The sequence below is a fragment of the Sapajus apella genome, unplaced genomic scaffold (assembly GCF_009761245.1).
Source record: "Sapajus apella isolate SASKATOON/1434 unplaced genomic scaffold, GSC_monkey_1.0 scaffold42, whole genome shotgun sequence".
Classification (NCBI taxonomy): Eukaryota; Metazoa; Chordata; class Mammalia; order Primates; family Cebidae; genus Sapajus; species Sapajus apella.
Window position 1 is genome coordinate 18,988,741 of NW_022436982.1, and position 13,807 is coordinate 19,002,547.

General features: G+C 35.1%; 1 protein-coding gene across 6 annotated transcripts in view; it reads left to right on the forward strand.

Annotated features, from left to right (window-relative positions):
* Positions 1-13,807, forward strand: part of ZDHHC21 (zinc finger DHHC-type palmitoyltransferase 21) — a 73,641-nt gene that overhangs the window by 46,765 nt on the left and 13,069 nt on the right. The window contains exon 10 of one of the 6 annotated variants that reach the window (XM_032300178.1): positions 7,378-10,851. The exons of the other annotated variants lie outside the window; for them this stretch is intronic. Coding sequence (XP_032156069.1) covers positions 7,378-7,398 — 21 coding nt within the window. The 3' untranslated portion in view covers positions 7,399-10,851. Of the gene's footprint in view, positions 1-7,377; positions 10,852-13,807 lie in introns of those variants that run through there. 6 annotated transcript variants of the gene reach the window in all.

The following is a 13,807-nucleotide window of genomic DNA, read 5'->3' on the forward strand; positions in this document are numbered from 1 at the left end:
TCTTGATATAAGATAATATCATCAACACAAAAGGTCATAGGTGGCCTTTATTATGTTGTAGTATGTTTCTTCTAAGTTTGTTGCAAGTTCCAATTCCTTCCTCTTCAATTTTTTGAAATAGTTTGAGGAGAATTGGTGTTAGTTCTACTTAATTTAAAATTTGGTGGAATTGGCAGTGAAGCTGTCCGGGTCCTGAACTTTTGTTTGTTGGGAGACTTTTTATTACTACTTTGATATTATTACTTTTTATTGGTTTGTGCAAGTTTTCTGTTTCTACCCAATTCAATCTTGGTAGGTTGTATGTGTCCAGGACTTATCTTTTACTTTAGGTTTTTCAGTTTGTTGATTAATGGTTGTTGGTAGTAATCTTTGATGATCTTTTGTATTTCAATAGTATCAGCTGTAGTGTCTCCTTTTTCATTTCTAATTTTATTTACATGGGTCTACTTTCTTCTTGATTAGTCTTGAAAGTGGTTTATTCACTTATCTTTTCAAAACACCAACTTTTTGTCTTGTTGCTTCTTTGCATATTTTTTAAGTCTCTTTTTCTTTTACTTCTGATCTGATCTTCATTATTTCTTCTACTAATTTTGGATTTGATTTGTTCTTGCTTTTCTGGTTCCTTGAAGTGCATCGTTAGACTGTTTACTTGAAATCTTTCTACTGTTTTGATATAGGCATTTATTACCGTAAACTTCCTTCCTAGCATTGCTTTTGTTGTAGTCCATAGGTTTTGGTATGTTTTGTTTTCACTTGTTTCAAGAAAGTGTTTGATTTCCTACTTAGTTTCTTCCTTGGCTCAGCGGTTGTTCAGAAGCATGTTACTTAATTTCCATGTACTTGTATAGTTTCCAAAGTTCCTCTTGTTAGAGATCTTTAGTTTTAGTCCACTGTGGTCTGAGAAGATACTTGATACAATTTATATATTTTTTTCATGTTTTTTGAGACTTGTTATGTGTCCCAACCTATGGTCTGTCTTGGAAAATGTTCCATTTGCTGATGAGAACAATGTGTATTCCACAGCTGTTGGATGAAATGTTTTGTAAATATCTGTTAGGTCCAGTTGGTCTAGAGAGCAGTTTAAATCTGATGTTTTTTTGTTAACTTTTTTACTGGATCTGTCCAAAGCTGAGAATCCTGTGTCCAAGTCCTCAACTATTATTTTATTAGAGCCTATCTTTCCGTTTAAATCTAAAAGTTGGTTTATATATCTGAGTGCTCTGGTGTTGGGTGCATATTTTAGAGTTGTTATATCTTCTTGCTGAATTGATCTCACTATCATATAATGGCCTTCTTCATCACTTTTTACTATTTTTAACTTAAAGTCTGTATATCTGATGTAAGCGTAGCTAACTATTCGAGCTTACTTTTGGTTTCTGTTTGCATGGAGTACCTTTTTCTGTCCCTTTACTTTTAGTCTATATGTGTCTTAACAGGTGAGGTGAGTGTCTTGCAGGTAGCATGTTGTTGTGTTATGTTTGTTTTTTTAGTCCATTCAGAAAGTCTATATGTTTTAAATGCAGAGTTTAATCCATTTTCTAAAGATTGTTATTGATATGTGAGGGCTTACTCCTGTCATTTTATTGATTTCTGATTTATATATCCTTTTGTACCTTTTTCTTTCTTTTATTGTTTATCATTGTGGTTGGGTGGTTTTCTTTAATGGTAACATTAGCGTTCTTCCTCTTCCTTATTTGTGTGTTGGCTCCACCAGTGGGTCTTAAATTTATTTATTTATTTTTGAGACGAAGTCTCGGTCTGTCGCCAGGCGCTAGGCTGGAGTGCAGTGGCATGATCTCAGCTCACTGCAACCTCTGCCTCTGGGGTTCAAGCAATTCTCCTGCCTCAGCCTCCCAGGTAGCTGGGACTACAGGCTCACAGCACCACGCCCAGCTTGTATTTTTAGTAGAGACGGGGTTTCACCATGTTGGCCAGGATGGTCTTGATCTCTTGACCTCATGATTCACCCACCTTGGCCTCCCAAAGCGCTGGAATTATAGCCATGAGCCACAGCGCCTGGCCTTAAATTTATTTTTTATAAAAAAAAAATTGAGATAGAGTCTTGCTGTGTTGCCTAGGCTAGAGTGCAGTGGTGTTATCTTGGCTCACTGCAACCTCTATCTCTCGAGCTCAAGCAATTCTTGTGCCTCAGCCTCCCAAGAGTGGGTTTTATACTTCCGTGTGTTTTTATGATGGTAGCCATCATCCTTTTGTTTCCAAGTATAGGACTCTCTTAAGCATTTCTTGTAGGACCAGTCTAGTGGTGATAAAATTCCTCAGCTTTTGCTTGTTGTCACCTGCCTTTTTCCTTTATTTGTGAAGGATAATTTTGCTGGAAATAGTATTTTTGTCTGAAAGTGTTTTTCTTTCTGCACTTTGAATATTTATCCCATTTTCTCCTGGCCTATTCAGTTTCTCTGGAGAAATCCGCTGTTACTCTGATGGAGATTCCCTTATATGTGACTTGACGCGTTTTTCTTGCTGTTTTTACAGTTCTCTCTTTGTCTTTGACTTTTGATAGTTTGATTGTGATGTACCAGAGGAGACATTTTTGCATTGTATCTGTTTGGGGACCCCTTAGCTTCTTATATACCTAGATGTCTAGATCACTTGCTAGACTTGAGAAGTTTTCAGCTGTTACATCCTTAAGTAGATTTTGGAGGTTTTTTGTTTTCCCTTCGTCTTCTGGGACACTAAAAATTATTTGGTCACTTTATGGTATTCAATATGTCATGTAGGCTTTATTTTTTAAATGCTTTTTTTCTTTTTTTCCTGGGTTATTTGAAAATACCTGTCTTCAAGTCATGAAATTCTTTCTTCCCCTTGATCTGTTGAAACTTTGAAATGTAGTTTGTACTTCATTTAATGAATTCTTCAGTTTCTGTTTGGTACTTTTTTATATGTATTTGTTTAGTAAATTTCTCATTCAGAGCTGGAATTGTTTTTCTGATTGCTTCATATTTTCTGTTTTCTCTTTATCTCTCAGTGAGCTTCTTTAATATTATTTTGAATTATTTTTCTTGGATTTCATAGATTTCTTTTTGATTGTAATGTTTTTTTGGAGAATTTCTGTATTTCTTTGGAGTGCCCTATTTCCTTGCTTTTTTATGTTTCTTGTGTCCTTATGTTGGTATCTGTGCATCTGTTATAACAGATGTTTCTTTTAATTTTTTGAATTTACTTTTGTAGGAGAGGACTTTTTCCTGAAGATATATGTGTTGTGTTGGTTAGGTAGGGCCTTTCAGTTTTGATTCTGGGAATGTGCGGTATTATGGTTGCTGTATGATTTCTTTGGCTATAAACAGCATCAGTGGTATCTGTGATTTCCTCAGTGGCTTAGGGTGTGGTTGTTAGTGGATGCTGGGTTGCCAGGTGGGCCTGTCCCTGCTGCTTAGTGGTGGCAGCAGCAAGTGGGCCTGTTTTTGGGCACCAGGGTGGCATTGGCACTGCTGTTAGCAGGTCCATGCAGACCGATTATTGGGCCTTTCAGTGGCTTGTTCAGGTGCAGATAGTGGCAGTAATGAACCAGGCAAGTGGACAGGTTCTCGGGTCCTGGGAAATGGGCATGTCTTGGGTGATGGCAGTAGTATTGGCAGAACAAACCTCTGGCTCCTAAGTGGTTTGCACAGGTGTTGACAGTATCAGCGATGGGCTGGATGGGCCACACCTCAGACCCACAGGTGGCATGCGTGGGTGCCAGCTATGGTGGTAGTAGCAGCAGGCTGGATGGGCGTGACCTCAGGCCGATGAGAGGAATGTTCAGGTGCCAACAATAGTGGACTGGGCTGAGGATGGTCCCCAGGCTCATGGACAGTGTGCTTGGGTACTGAAGTTTGGGGATGGACAGACCTAGCCTCAGGTTCCCTAGTGGTACATTCACCCGCTGGCTGTGGTAGGCAGTGGTGAGGTCATCTCCAGGCCCAAGGCAAAATATTTGGGTGGGGCCAGTATCCACTGCAGCCATGCTACTGGATTGCTTTCAGTGGCTGCAGCTGTATGCAGTGGGCTGGGGATTGCACACTTTGCTTGTACTTTAGCCTGGCAGTGCCACCTCCCAATGGCTACTGTGGGCGGGGGTTTGTCCTTGGGGCATGTGAAAATGCACCCTGGATTTGCTGCTTTTCTTATGCCTATTGTCAGCAGGGTCTTTGCCAATGGTTTATGCTTCAGCCTTGGTGGTAGCAGCCATTCCCCAGTGGCTATGGGCAGGGAATATCAGTGGGGCTCCAGAAATGTGGAGATGCAGGGGCTGTTGGGCTCCCTGGCAAGATAGTCTGGTGGGGCTGGAATCTTAATATGATTCCTTCCTGGAACTGCTTAGGGCTCAAAGGCTGTGTAGGACCCAGAATGAGCTTCCTCTCTGGAGCAGTGCCTTCATGCATTCTCCAGGCAGCTCCCTGTGTTACTCTTGAGATTTGAGAGGGTCTAGGGGCTTTCCCCTAGCTAGGATGCAGGAGTCTGCAGTGGGAATGTTGGCCATTGGGGGTCACTCACTTACCGTTTTCCTACACTGGGGAGCTTCTCCAGCCAGTTCTGGCTAACCAGGCTACCTTGCTTTCTTCTCAGTCCTTGCATTAAGACGGTGTTTCCAGTCATTTCTCTATTGAATTCCAGTGTTCTCTCTTAGACAACATATTTTATGTGTGATTATCTATTCACTATTGTGGTTATTCTTTGTGGAGGTGTTTCTAGTCAGCTATCTTGAACACCACCTACAAATTTTTGGTGGACATAACATTTTCATTCCTCTGGGGTATATAGAAGTGGAATTGCTGAGTCTAATGGAAACTGCATTTAACTTTTAAATAATTGCCACTGCTTTCTAAAGTTGCTGTACCACTTTGCATTCCCACTAGCGGTATTTGAGGGTTGATTCCTCTGCAGTCTTGGTGACAGTCGTTATTACCTGTCTTTGAAAATGGTTGCCATCCTAGTGGTTTTGAAGTAGTACCACTTCATGGTTTTAATTTGCATTTCTCTGATGAACTAATGAGGTTGAGTATCTTTTCATATGCTTTTTGTCGATTGTGTATCTTCTTTGAAAGAAGATAGAAGATAGAAAGATTTGTGTATCTTCTTTGAAAGAAGAAATCCTTTGACCATATTTTAATTGGGTTGCCATTTTACTGTTGAGTTAGAAAAGTTATTTATATATTTTAGATTTAAGTCCTTTTTCAGATATATAATTTGCAAATATGCGATTTGCAAATATTCTCACATTCTCTTAGTTATATTTCACTTTATTAATAGTGTATTTTGAAGCACAAAAGTTTGTACTTTTTATCGTCTCAATTTATCTATTTTTTTCTTTGATAGTGTATGCTTTTTGTGTCACATCTAAGATATCATTGCCTTATTAAAGGTCAACAAAATTCACTCCAGCGTTTTTTTTCTAAGGGTTTTATTGTTTTAGCTCTTACATTTAGTGCTGTGATTCATTTTGAGTTAATTTTTGTACATAGTGTGAAGTAGGAGTGTATCTTCATTCTTTTACATGTAGATGTCTAGTTGTCCCAGCCTGTTTCTTGGAAAGACAATTCTTTCTGCCGTTGAATAGTGGTGACATCTTTGTTGAAAATCAATTGGTTGTTTTCTGGACTCTTAACTCTATTTTATCTATATATCTATCTTTATGACAGAGATATCTTTATGTCAGTACCATACTTTCTTAATTATTGTTGCTTGATAGTAGTTTTGATACATTTTTCATGTTTTTTTTTTTTTTACTGAAAATGCAGGAGTGAATTTTGTTGACCTTTGATAAGGCAATGGTATCTTAGATGTGACACAAAAAGCATACACTATCAAATAAAAAAATAGATAAATTGAGACAATAAAAAGTACAAACTTTTGTGCTTCAAAAGACACTATTAATAAAGTGAAAGTATAACTAAGAAAATGTGGGAATATATTCAGTAAAAACATTTAATTTAAATATATGTGCCATACAGGCATACTTGTTGTATTACACTTTGTGGATAGTGGGTTTTTGTTTTTGTTTTTTTTTTGAGACGGAGTTTTGCTCTTGTTACCCAGGCTGGAGTGCAATGGTGCAATCTTGGCTCACCGCAACCTCCGTCTCCTGGGTTCAAGCAATTCTCTTACCTCAGCCATCCAAGTAGCTGGGATTACAGGCATGTGCCACCATGCCCAGCTAATTTTTTGTATTTTTAGTAGAGACAGGGTTTCACCATGTTGGCCAGGAGGTGGGTGGATCACGAGGTCAAGAGATAGTGTTGTTTTTTTTAAACTGGTTTAAGGTTTGTGGCAACCATGCATTGAGTAGGTTTTTCAGTACAATATTCCCAACAGTGTGTGCTCACCTGTTGTTTCTGTGCCACAGTTTGGTAATTCTCATAGTATTTCAAACGTGTTCATGATTATTATATCTGTTACCTTCTATGTTCAGTGGTCTTTGATGTTACTATTGTAATTATTTTGGTGTACCACAGACTGCACCCATATAAATGGCAAACTTAATTGGTAAATGTTGTGCATGTTCTGACTGCTGCATTCACTAGCCATTCCTCTCTTTCTTCTTTGGGCCTTGCTATTCCCTAAGATTCAATAATATTGAAATTAAGCCAAATAACAACCCTTTGGTGGCCTCTAAGAATTCAAATTAAAAGAAGAGTTGCATGTCTCTCATTTTAAATCAAAAGCTACAAATAATTTAAACTTCATGAGAGAGGCGTGTCAAAAGCTGAGACAGGCCAAAAACTAGACCTCTTGTGCCAAATAGCCAAGTTGTGAATGTAAAGGAAAAGTTTTTGAAGGAAATTTAAAATGCTGCTTCAGAGAACATACAAATGATAGAAAGTGAAGCTGCCTTATTGTTGATACGGAGAAAGTTTTGATGGTCTGGATAGAAGATCACACAAGCCACAACATTCCATTAAACCAAGCCTAATCCAGAGTAAGGCCCTGACTCTCTCTTCAGTTTTATGAAGGCTGAGAAAAGTGAGGAAGCTGCAGAAGAAAAGTTGGAAGCTAGCAGAAGTTTGTTCTTAAGGCTCAAGGAAATAAGACATTTCCATAACATAAAAAATGCAAGGTGACGCAGCAAGTGCTGATGTAGAAGTTGCAGCAAATTATCCAAAAGATCTAAGATAATTAATGAAGGCGGCTACACAAAACCACAGATGTTCAGTGTGCACAAAACAGCCTTCTATTGGAAGAAGATGCCATGTAGGACTTTTGTAGCTACAGAGGAAAAGTCAGTGCCTGGCTTCAAACCTTCAAAGGACAGGACAGGCTGACTCTCTTGTTAGGGGCTAATGCAACTGGTGACTGTAAGTTGAAGCCAGTGCTCATTTGCCATTCCAAAAATCCTAGGCTCTTAAGAGTTATGCTAAATCTACTTTGCCTTTGCCCTAGAAATGGAAAAACAAAGTCTAAGTGACAGCCACATCTGTTTACAGCCTGGTTTGCTGAATATTTAAAGTCCACTTTTGAGACCTACTGCTCAGAAAAATGTTTCTTTCATAATATTACTGCTTATTGACAATGTACCAAGTCACTCAAGAGCTCTTATGAAGATATACAAAGAGATTAATGTTGTTTTCATGCCTGCTACATCTGTTCTGCATGCCATGGGTCAAGGAGTAATAATTTCAATTTTTAAGTCTTATTATGTAAGAAATACATTTCACCAGCTATAGCTGCCTTAGATAGTAATTCCTCTGATGGATTTGGAGAAAGTACACTGAAAACCTTCTGGAAAAGATTTACCATTCTTGAAGCCAGTAAGAACATTTTTGATCCATGGGCAGGAACCAAAATAGCAGTATGAACAGGAGTTTGGAAGAAGTTGATTCCAAACTTCATAGCTAACTTGCTAACTTTGAAGGGTTCAAGAGTTCAGTGCAGGGGATAACTACAGATGTGTGAAAAATAGAATTAGTAGTAGAGCCTGAAGATGTGACTGAATTGCTGCAATCTCATGATCAATGTTGAATGAATAAGAAGCTGCTTCTTGGAAGAGCACAAAATGTGGTGTTTTGAGATGGAGTTTACTCCTGAAGAAGATACTGTGAACATTATTGAAATGACAACAAAGGATTTCTAAGAGTAGATAAACTTAGTTGGTAAAGCAGTGGCAGTGTTTGAGAGGACTGACTCCAGATTTTTGAATGAAGTCCTACTGTGGGTAAAGTGCTATCAAACAGCATCGCATGCTACAGAGAAATCTTACATGAAAGGAAGAGTCAGCCCATGCAGCAAACTTTATTGTTTTAATTGTGGCAGCCACCCCAGCCTTCAGCAGCCATCACCCTGGCCCGTCAGAATCCATCCACTTGGAGGCAAGATCCTCCACCAGCAAAAATATTGCATCACCCTGAAGATTCAAATGATCATTAGCATTTTTTTTTAGCAATAATGTACTTTTAATTTAAGGTAGGTATGTACATTGTGTTTTAAACATAATGCTGTTGTACATATAATAGACTAGAGTATAGCATAAACATAACTTTTATATGCAGTGAGAAATCGAAACATTTTTATTACTGGCTTTATTTCAATACTCACTTCATTGCAGAGAACCAAACCTGCAATATCTTTGAGGTTTTTCTATAAGTTATTTATGGTTTTTGTATATCAGATTTGATTCTGACTCTCTTCTATCAACATGTTACTTCTCAAATTGCAAGGTTTTTTCCTGTAATATTGAAAACATTACATTTTATTAAGATAGATTGAGTTATGATGTGATATTTCTAAAACTGAGTAGAAACCACATTTATTAAATAATGCTCACTCCAAAAATTTCATCTCTTTCTGCATATATGTAGTACCCTCTCAGAACACTGTACCAGACATTGCTGATATCTACAAAAATTATACATCTGTGAAATATTCAAAAAAGAGCTAAGTATTAAAGAGAAAGCAAAAGGGAGGATATATTTGTTATCTTAACCTTTAGTCACTTTACTTTCTCTTGAATAAAAGTACTTTTTAGAATTACAGTACATTTTTAAGTCTCTTTAGCTGGAATTTCATAGTGAACTTCAAGCATTACCCTTTTTGGATTAAAAAAAAAAACATTAAAAAGGGTTTCCAGAATTTACTCCTCCTCACATCAGTTTAAGATTCTTTGGGCCTTGATTATTTAAAAGTATAATGCATTCAGTGTTTAATTTTAAGTCTAATGATTTATTAGCATTTAAATAAAATAGTTTTTCATGTTTTAATTAAGTTAAAATATAGATTATGCTTTATTTATAAAATGCATTTGCTGTTTTGTGATAAAATTAAGATTACCAACAAGAAATTTTATATCTGGACATGTTTTTTTCATAATTTGAATCCATGGATCTCTCTTTACAGTGTTAAAGAAGTGATGAATTTCTCGGGTAGCATAAGAAAGAAATGGGAGAAGGAATCGCAGTAAATTTAATCCTTCCATTGCAGTCTTACTTTTTCCCCTACTCTTGCACACTAAATATCTTAGAGGCATTTTGGGAAACTACTGGTACAGATATCATTTCATTACATAAACTATTTTATTGCATAACTTGAATATAGACCTACTAGACACCAAACAAGCAAAATAAATGCTGTCTCTTTGGAGTTTAGCTTGAGGTTTCAGGGAACCAGCATATCAGTTTTCAGTAACTTTTTTTTTTTACCATTATTCATTTTTCCATGGAATAAATTAATCATTTATCTCATGTATAGGAAGAAAAAAATCTCTTCTTCCTATTGATAGTGGAAGGATAATCATAGCAGCGATAATCTGATGTCATTTTAGACCTAACAAGAGTAGATTATCTGTGACCCAGATAAAATAATTAGAAATTACTTTAACTTAAAAATAGTGGATTTCTAATCTCATTTTCAAGGTTAAAAGACTTTAACACAACCAGATGTTTCTGTTAAATAGACTAATCTGAAGCCCAATTCAAAAGGATTACCTGTGATTATTTTTCAATTTAATTTTAAAAAGGATTTAAATATACATGTTTATGCATTTTTACTGCAATTTATACTGAAATCAAAATGTTTTCAAGTCAATCTACTTCGAGGCATTCTTTTTTATTAAGGGGAACAGATTAGTCAAATTATTTTTTAGACTTCAGGCTGTTTAGCCTGCTTTTTCTTCTTCTTTTTTTGCTGTTTCTGAATGAAGTGGATAGTGATGTTGTTATTAATGTAATTGATGTTGTCTGAATTATTGAGCAGTACTTCACACATAGCCAACAATAATATCCATTCTGACGACCACCAATACTAATAGTGCTGAGTGATTGTATTCGTCATGTTTTCAGTCACTGGGCTTGGAGAGAGTTAATCAAGAAGTGCTGTAACAGCTGGTACAGCGCATTCTGGTGAGGTTCTGACAGTGAGCTATTGTGTACCATGACACTGCTCTGACAGTTTATCTAAATTTTATATACAAGCATTTTTGTTTTCTAGGCTCTGTGGAGTTTATATAAGAGTGTAAGCTTTTGATGTAGTCTCTGAAGCTTTTCTCAGTTCTGGTGAGGTTGGGGGTAGAGTGAGACAGATGTATTTAGTTGCAATTTTGTAACAGACTAAATTCTCAAAAAAAATAGTGATTTTTGCATTTGGTTTCACAGGTACTATTATTGGATTCTATTTGAATTACTAAAGATAGCTTAAATCAAAGCTTTTCAAATTAAGAGGAAAATATTTCCCCCATGAATACTGGCTCATATTGAACTATAAAGTTAATGTTTACTGAAATAAATACTGGAGAAATCACAAATGCAGGGGTGACAATTTTAACTAGGTTACTTTATGCAATGAAAAGTGTCTTATGTTCAAAATGTTAAATCAGTTTAAAGGAGACTACCTACATCATTAGTAAAGATACCATTTTACTAATCAGTTTGTTGATTTACTTGCCTTTTAATCTATACACAGAAATACAGTCCTGAAATTATTAATCCCTATAGTTAAATTTTACCCGGTATTCTGCCAAATCATTGTGAATTAGCAGCATTCAGCATACTCTTTATAAAAATTAGGTTTCACCGACTTAGCTCCAGGTCAGCATTGCAGACATAAAAATCATTGCTAATTATGCTGACCCCAGCTCATTTATACTTCTAATGAAGGGAACTCTCTATATCATTTTTTATTTTCCTCTTTGAGTTTGTGCTTAATAGAAACAAAATAAATGTATTTCTAATATAATATTTCCAATTTTAATATTATAGGAAAGATTTTATAGCTTTTTTAAAATCTAGAAAGTTGATTAAAATTTAAAATGTCCCTGTTTTAAAATATGCTTTTAACATCATATAGTAAAATTGGGTATAATATTTTTTAGAATTTTGTATATGATAAAGAAGTTTATAGAAACTAGGTTCCCCCTTCCCAAAATATTTGTTTAAATACTAAGTTACGTTACATAATTGTATGAAATACTATTTTAAAAAAAAGAATTATCCAAATGTATTGGGATAATTGTGACGTGTGGAATGAATTAGACTACTCTTTATCATACATAGTTCCTATTTATATTGCATAATTTCTCTCTGCTCAGTGTAATAAACTGGAAGTATTTTTGATAAAATTAAAAGTAATTAAAAACATCTTTTTCTATAATTTTTTTCAGTAGGATAGTGGATTTACATTTTCTTAAATCACTACTAATTGCTTGAGTGATTAAATAGATGCTTAAAAAAATGTTGGTAAGGAAACTAAACATTTATAGATTTTCCTTTTACTTGCAATTTTCCCTAAATATTCATTTTATTATTTCTTGATCTGAATCTACACAAATATTTAATCTTACAGTAAAAACATCATAGAATTGCAGGAAGCAGTGAATCTTATATTTATGGTTTGCTTATATTTTGTCAATAATTTATGTACATTTTATTGATATATTAGTATTCCCTGAATCTCAGCCAAAGGGACATATTAAATGCCCATCTTATTTCTACTAATAACTAAAAATCTTATCAAAGTAAAATTTTGGTGTTAAAAATGTAAGAGTAGTTAAATTTGAGTTTTCATTATAAACATAGTTTTTCAGCTGTTCCAAATATTTTAATTAGTGTAAGACTTTTTTATACAAAACATTATTGTGTATAATTTTTCTTGCTGGCTTCCTCTCTATATTCCTATATAATTATTTCTTGTATACTTGAATACTTTTACTAAACTGTAAGCTCCATGATGCTAAGGACTGTCATAGTAGATACTTAGTAAATTTTTCATAGATGGATAAATGAATAAATAAATCATGGTTTACGTATTTAGGACTTGTTTTTTCAACTGCATTATAAGCTCTTAGAGGGCATAGGATTTTATATGTGTAGTCTCTTGTCCCTATTATTTTATTTTTAATTATAAAACCGCTTGTTTGTTCAAACATAATTTTAAAAGTTACATTTTGAGGTAATTGAGATGTTTATTTCCAAGTCCTCTCAGAAAGTAGGTAGTAGGCAATATCAGTAAAATCTAGGAGTCCCATTTATTTAGGAGTTATAAGGGGTTTTGACGTTATTAACTCATTTAACCCCCACAAAAACCTATGAGGTAAGCGTTATTATTGGGAAACTGAGGTCTAGAGTATTAGCAATTTTCTTTAGGTTATACAGTCAGAAAGTAGTGTGATGAAGAGAAATGTAGGGATTATTTTGGAAAAAGATTTTCAGTGGCTATAAATGTAAGATCTGTTGCCTTCTTACCTTTGTTCTATGATAGATTAGATGTTTATGTGAACTTCAGTTACCTAATAAAAGATGAAGCCGGTCTTTTGTTGGAAATGGGTGCTTAAAGAACCATTCATTTCAAATGAGTAACGTAGTTGTGACTTAAAAGGAAGAGAGAGCGAGCTAAGAGTAACAGGACATTTTGCTCTTTTGATTGAAAACAAAACTAAAAATAAGGAATCATGCTATTTCTGTTCATGTCCAATTAGTTTAGTGCTGAAAATTTACATTAAGTTGACCATTTTGTATCATATATGCTGCTAAGTGCTATGGAAAAATTTAAATGAGCTACTGTTCAGAGGTGCTAAGAAGTGAAATGAACGTCTTTCTTAGAATTAAAAGAAATTAGTAACATATAAAGCAGGCAGATCTCTAAATGTGAAAAACTTACCTGAGTAGTGTTTTTAATCTTTAATTTTTCAATTGATATATAATAATTATACATATTTATGAGGTACAATGTGATGTTTCAATATATGTATACATGATATAATGATCAAATCAGTAATTAACTTATCCATCACCTCAAACATTTATCATTTCTTTGTGGTGAGAACATTCAAAATCCTCTCTTCAAGCTATTCTGAAATATACAGTACATTCTTGTTGACTGTAATCACACTGCTGTACAAGAGAACACCACAATTTATTGCTCCTTTCTAATTGTAGCTTTGCACCCATTGACCATCCTCTTACACATCCTTCACTTCTTTCTACCCTCTCCAGTCTCTGCCAACTACTGTTCTATTCATACTTCTATGAGATCAACTTTCTTAAGATTCTCTATATGAGTGAGAACAGTCAGTATTTGTCATTCTATAACTGGCTTGTTTTATTTATCCATGTGATTGCAAATGATCATATTTCATTCTTTTTTATGGCTGATTAATATTCTATCATGTATATATATCATATTTACTTTATCTACTCATCTGCTGTTAGATACAGATTGATTCCATGTCTTGGCTATTGTGAAGAGTGCTGTAATCAACATGGGAGTCTGACATACTGATTTTATCCCTTTGGATATGCAATTGTCCCTCACTCTCCATGGGGGATTGATTTCCGGACCCCACAGGGATATCAGAATCCACTTATGCTTCTGTTTCTTATGTAAA